Raw genomic sequence first — 6,622 nt, forward strand, 5'->3', positions numbered from 1 at the left:
CATTTTTCTGTCTGTTTTGTCTAGGGCACTAACACTGAGTAAACTGTTCAAGAACTTTTACTGGCCATGTCCATTCATAAGAAATCAGACCCATACTTTTAGTTTGATGACTTTTAAGGGGTAGGGTTGTTCGAGTATTACCCTGGAGAATACTAGAGCTGTGAGACGGCAACGCTACCTGTTCTGCCACCGTGCTGCTTTTCGGAAAGATGTAATAAGGTGGCCGACGTGTTTTGTGTACAAGTTAACCTCATTAAAATGGCATTTTTATTAATTACAGGGCAAAACAATGCATTAGTCTCAAGACACATTAGTCTCGGCTTGTTCGTTTCCTCCAGGGTGGTATAAACGATGAAAGGTGATTCTGTCGTCGCGCATGTTGATGGTACTTGGCCCGGTGATTTGACTCTTCTCCAGCGATGTGTTGAAGCCTGTATCTCGGAACATTCCACTTTTCAGGAGGAGGTCTGAAAACTTGTGCCAGCTTCCATGAAAGGTTGTCTGAAATAAAAGATAAATGATCGATAAGAGTGACAAGACACACTTGTTTAGAATTAGGACACAAAAATATATATTCTACAGTACACTCAGGATAGGTACCGGCATTTCATGGACTGTAGGTTTTTTGCTGCCGTATATCTGGTTGGTTGTTTGGTACAGCGGGTGGGCCATCTTCCTACTGCAACGGAAAATAACGTGAGCGAGTTATGAGGATGTTCGCCGTTCCCCAGTGTTGCACTTTTTTTTGTTGTTGTTGTTGCACTGTTTGGGAGGAGCCCAAAGATGACTAAGAAACAGACGACATGAGGATGTTATCTGTAAATCTTCAATGCTAGCATGCAGACACTAAAATTTCTTAGGCTAAATACAGTATTATAACATTATCAAATATCTAACTATTAATAATTCTACAAGAATCAATATCAGGGCTTGATTGTACTTCTAAACTAAACGGACTGTTTATCGATCCAGGTCAATTAGTAACGTAAAGCAGCAACATTTACTTGTATTCATTACATGTTGTCAGTGGGGAACCTGAAGGTAAAATTTGGTCGGATGTTGCCTCCCTGATATTTAACTTTTATTATATACCCTTAAGAGAATATTACATAAACGTCACCATGTTTTTCACATCTAGTCGTTTTAATTCCACGTGACTTTTTTTGTTGTTGTTTTTTTTTTACATGATTCATTTACTTTCACAAGTTCATTTTTTACATGTTAGACATGTGGCTTCATTCTTCTTTTTCGTAATTGTGATTTCGTATCGCATATAACATTACATTTACTTCAATTTCAGGGTGCGATATGGTGAAATGTACCTTCACATGTTTCTCACATGTATTACTTGCACAATCCCATATTGATGTGATTTTCCCATAAGGGTAGCTTAAACTAATTTGAATATATTAGCCTAAGCTAAGTAAGAGAAGTACGCATATAGGTTAGGCATTAGAAAGTGTGGAACATTTTTAGCTGATTGCCGTGCAAAGACATTTTAACAGTAAAGTATTATCTTGGCATATTTTTTTTACTTGACTTGAGTATTATTCAAATTGAATACATGTACTCTTACTTATTTACATTTCTAAGAAATGCAAACATATTTTTTACTCCTTACTCTTCTTCTCTCATCTAACCAGTACATCAATTGAACAAGCTCCTGCACATTTCAGTTTAAAGCATCTAATCAGGTTTATGAATGGAATTTTTTCTATTTATTTATTTTAAATCTATCAAGAATCATGACTATTTGTCACCAACCATGACCTTCTAATGCTACATAGTAAAGTTAGTGCTATAGTTAATCCATGTGTGCTTGAGCCCGGATAAACCAATAGATAAACCACCGGAAAAACCAATGGATAAACCACCTGATAAACCAATGGATAAACCACCTGATAAACCACCGGATAAACCAATGGATAAACCACCAGATAAACCAATGGATAAACCACCGGATAAACCAATGGATAAACCACTGCAGTAAAGTTGAAGATGTGCACCCTGGCCCTACCTCAACAAAATGTCACAGTATGCAGGAGTAAGCAAAGACTCCATCTAATTTGAAACATGTTCATGTTCAGATAAGTTTAGCTACTCGAATAACCAGATATATTTTTCTTAAGCCAAATTCTAATGCGAACTATTGCAAACTTGCAGAGACTGGATGATGTTTTCAGTCGAAAATGGCATTAGATAAGTAATAAAACATTCTTTTCCACACGAAACCCTGACTAACTTAATTCCATCAGTTAAAAACGTTTCCTTTTTAACACCTGAGCACATTTAAAAGCAGCAAACTTGTTCACTTGAGTAGTCGATTTTTAACTGAGTGTTTAATCTTGTAAACTTGAGACACATCATCTATACAGTACTTCTCAGTATACTATAGCACTAGGTATACATCATTTCCCAGTACTTTCTCCACCCATGTATAGAATATCTAATGTAGCTGACGAACAGTAAATCTTAACGAGAGCAGGTTAATCCTCCTGGTTAGCCGGATAAACGCAGCTAGTTAGCTTGTTGTTGTGAGGATCACTCAGCTCACCTGTAGCCTTTAAAGCAGGCGGGATTGTTGAAACGTTTTGGCAGATTTTCATTCACCCTGTAAACATCGCTTGTTTTCAGGTCGGTGTTTTTATCAGACTGCTGCTGCTCCGTGTTTATCCCCGCATCTAAACACTCCGCGTCCATGTTTAATGTTTAATTCAACTCTAATTAAACTGCACTGCAGCGCGGTTTCGTTTCCTCCAGCCTGCTGGTTGCCATCAACAGAGTAACCAGGTGACGTCATACCCTTTCTAGAAGACTAGTATACTAACGTACTAAGTAGTATTCCAAAAGAGCGTGCTGTTTACTATTACAGCATACTGTTTAGTGCGAGAGGCTAGTATGCGTTGTTTGTTTGTTTGTTTGTTTGTTTGTTTTGTTTATCTTTCGCATAGGAAAAAGATCATGCTGCAGGAAAGAGCTACTAGAGTTTAAAATGAGTGAAGTATATAAGACAAATTGAAGGAAAAGACATCAGATAGTGTCTTAGTAAGGTGCTGTGTCACATCTTTTGGTTTTTTTGGACACAATACCAAGTAGCTAATAAGTGTCCTGATACAGAAAATAAAACAAATCTGTGTTTCAGCGAGAACATTTGTGAAATAAATCAATTTAATTGCAGGATTAAAAAAAAAAACAACAAACAATATAGTCCCAAATAATTAATTATTAAATATTTATTAAAATACAAACTTATTTCCCAATATCCAATATAATTAAGACAAAGGTGCATGTAGATAAAAACATTTATAATTTAACATTATACTGTCTAATAATAATAATAATAATAATAATAATAATATATGATTCTGTATTGAACTGAAACCCCAAATTATAATGCACTTTACATGTCACCTGAAAAACCACAGGCCATACGTCTCAACACTCGAACCTATTTCTCCCATGTCACCAGTAACTGCCATTTCACACACTCGTTCATTTAAACATTTTTTTTTACATACAGTGCAAATGCAAAGAGTAAAAATCACATGTGAAATGCAGACTGATGGTCTTCATGATGCTCCTCTTTTACTGGACTCCAGAGCTGTAGCTGCAGTGTCAGGTAGCTTAATGCCTGCCACAGTGCATTATTACTCACGGTACGAGTTTGAGGCAGGCCTAGCGCGTACCAAAAGTAATAATGAGCTGGGAAGCAGGCCAGTCGCTGTGATATTAGATCACCCTTCATCTGCTCAGTTGATCAGGGACCTCCTGTTACAAAAAAAAAAAAATGGTATAAATGGCAGAAATCAGCAGAAATGTTCTCAAGCGGGTCAAATGGGACAATTCCACTATATGTCAATAATAATAATAATAATAATAATAATAATAATAATACGATGATGGACTGGTGTCACACCCAGGGTCTATTCCCACCTCACGCCCAGTGTTCATGAAATAGTTTTCAGATCCAACAGATGATTTTATGATAATGATAATAATAATAATAATAATAATAATAATAATAATAATAATAATAATGATAACAATAATAATAAACTACTATATTAAAATGTCTAAAATACCTAACAAAAAAAAATTCAGGCAAACCCAAACTTTAGCATATCTGATTTCTTTTCTTTCTTTCTTTCTTTCTTGAGATCAATTCACAAAGCTAAATATTCCTGAACATGCAAAACAGGAAAATGTGATGTTTAAAGTAGAAAAAACAACAACTACAAAAAAACAAATACAGTGGCTAGTAAATAGCTAACGCCTGAATTAAAAATCGTAGAGAATTACTGTGCAATATTAAAAGCTGCCACGAGGAGGCGCACGAGCGGAAACTGAATTATTGCATTTGAGTGAACGCTGTCAAACTTTCCGCCCAAAACTTGTACTATTTTAAATAAAATAACCTACTCTCCCTCCTTTTTTATGTTAATAATGACGTCTATGTGATCGAAAAGTTCAGAAAAAGCAGTAAAAACCCAAACATGACATATATATATATATATATATATATATATATATATATATATATATATATATATATATATATATATATATAAATAATGTATGTATGTATGTATATAAGGTTACTGTAAATCACAGGGTTATTAGCAGGTCGCTACACATTTTACATCAGCCTGCGTTTTCGTTTTCCTCTCTGCCAAACATTGTGAGAAATAATAAACTAATATTTACTTGACCTGTTCCAGCTGTTTAATGTCCGATGCCAGTGTAGCAGGAGAGCTGAGTGTGTGGAGAGTCCCGTCACAGCCGCTGGAGGTTTGGAGACATGTTGTGGAGATGTTTGGTGTGAGCTCTGTGCCTGTAGCTGGACTGCAGGAAAATGAGACGCCTTTCCCAACGATGAGCTGCTTTTTATTCTGCCTTCCTGTGGAAGCTGGGAATCGGACGGTCATTCCCAAACCGGAATTCCTGTGTGTGTTTGGGACTGATAAAACCGCTGTGGAGAACAGGCTCCATCCTGCCTGAAGCACCTCACACACAGTTTTAATCCACACAGCAGTATGTCTGTAAAGCAGCCCTCTTACACGTAGAGGAAGATTTCTAAGAATTATTTTTTCCCCTGAAATTATTAGTGGACTTAACACACACACACACACACACACACACACACACACACACACACACACACACACTTGAACCTACCAGAGAGGTTCAAAATACCTCCAGAAAAGGCCTAGGATTCCAAAAGTATCTGTGGAGGAATGTTTTCTATTTATTTATTTATTTCTATTTTTGTCCGGCTTCCTCTTAAATCTCATCAAACTTACCAGTTATTTTGCAAGTGCATAATTCATAACAAGACATGTAAAGAATAAAATGTCACAGAGTGATGTTAGAGGAAAATAATCCACTCAGGGTGGTGTGATGTTCATGTCCATTACTTTTACCACCTGGAAGTTGATTATTTTCCAATAACAGCTCATCGCGAAGTGTTATTCCTTATACCGTTGCAATCGTTCAATGCTTACATCCATCCATCCATCCATCCATCCATCTTCAACCACTTACTCCTTTTCAGGGTCGCGGGGGAGCCTGGAGCCTATCCCAGGGAGCATCGGGCACAAGGCGGGGTACACCCTGGACAGGGTTCAATGCTTACATTTGTTTTAAATTTTTAATGACATGTAATGCATTTTCTTGTTCATAGTTACATTCAATGTTCTGGAACGTCAGTGAAACAAGTTAGTTCCTGTTATCACTTACATTTTAGCAGCTATAAACAGCTGTTTCGTCATCAGCCTCTCTTTTTTTTCTGTCTTGAAGTTAAGAAGACAAAAAAAAAACATGCATCTTGTCGTGTCAAACGTACTGACTGTTACAAAGTACTGACATTGGAGACTCCTTCCATAAATGTTAAATAGATATCTACTTATAGAAAGCTTCACCATATTGTGATTATATATCTTTGTTAAATCACAGCACATAACAACACACAGATTATGTGAAGGGTCGACCATACAAGACCCTGCGAATGAGCTGATAACGATAACATATTAGAACGAGTGTATTAATATAGACCTGCGATTTGAATTCGAGCTGGAACTAATGTCCGAGCTGCTGGATACTTAATGCACACCTTCTGATTAGTCAGATCTAAGAATTCAACAGCACTCTGGTATAAGCACACTTACAGATATCATTCTCAACACACACACTACTTTGTCAGTCGAATTTCACTATCACTGTTGATCTAAGAACTGTCCACCACCCAAATACTGTACCATCTGGTCAGTTGAGGTCCTGTAGTGGTTCCTTTCCACTGATGGATGAGGTAGAGGGGGGCTGACTCATTGTGTACACCAACAGATGGGTTACAGTGAGTAACTGACCCACAAAGTGCAAAATGGTCAATGAATGTCTTCAAAGGTTCTTCAAAGGTTTCTTTGGCTAGTTAAGGGTTTTAGCTTGGAACTATTTCTGATAGTGTACACTCACTTGTTGGGTTTCATAGAGGACATCTGAAGAACCCTTAAGAGTTCTAGATTCAGCCTTTTAGGGTGTACAACCTAGGTGGAGGTGGCTCCAGAGTCCCTGGCTGGATCCTGAACTTGGGGTACTGTCAGTATGGAGTTTCCATGCATGTTGTCCT

At 37.1% G+C, this 6,622-nt stretch overlaps 1 protein-coding gene across 2 annotated transcripts; it reads right to left on the reverse strand.

Moving 5' to 3' along the window:
- Window positions 1-244: 244 nt before the first annotated feature.
- On the reverse strand, window positions 245-4,879 carry pierce1 (piercer of microtubule wall 1). 2 transcript variants are annotated; one of them, XM_053625554.1, is made up of 4 exons: window positions 4,710-4,879; window positions 2,555-3,768; window positions 601-679; window positions 245-501 (listed from the first exon to the last, which is right to left on the reverse strand). In XM_053625554.1, the coding sequence occupies exons 2-4, from the start codon at window positions 2,698-2,700 to the stop codon at window positions 301-303; spliced, it is 426 nt and encodes a 141-aa protein (XP_053481529.1). In that variant the 5' UTR covers window positions 2,701-3,768; window positions 4,710-4,879; the 3' UTR covers window positions 245-300. The 2 variants fall into 2 exon arrangements, with proteins under 2 accessions (XP_053481529.1, XP_053481530.1); XM_053625555.1 differs by having other exon boundaries at window positions 4,705-4,879.
- Between the last annotated feature and the right edge of the window lie 1,743 nt (window positions 4,880-6,622).

This window comes from Ictalurus furcatus, chromosome 5 (genome assembly GCF_023375685.1).
Source record: "Ictalurus furcatus strain D&B chromosome 5, Billie_1.0, whole genome shotgun sequence".
Taxonomy (NCBI): domain Eukaryota; kingdom Metazoa; phylum Chordata; class Actinopteri; order Siluriformes; family Ictaluridae; genus Ictalurus; species Ictalurus furcatus.

Excerpts from the sequence above, each read along its gene's own strand:
- pierce1 (XM_053625554.1), bottom strand. The coding sequence starts at position 2,700 with ATGGACGCGGAGTGTTTAGATGCGGGGATAAACACGGAGCAGCAGCAG. Across the intron at positions 680-2,554 it reads GCCTGCTTTAAAGGCTACAG|TAGGAAGATGGCCCACCCGC; the intron begins GTGAGCTGAGTG and ends TTTCCGTTGCAG. Across the intron at positions 502-600 it reads CTACAGTCCATGAAATGCCG|ACAACCTTTCATGGAAGCTG; the intron begins GTACCTATCCTG and ends CTTTTATTTCAG.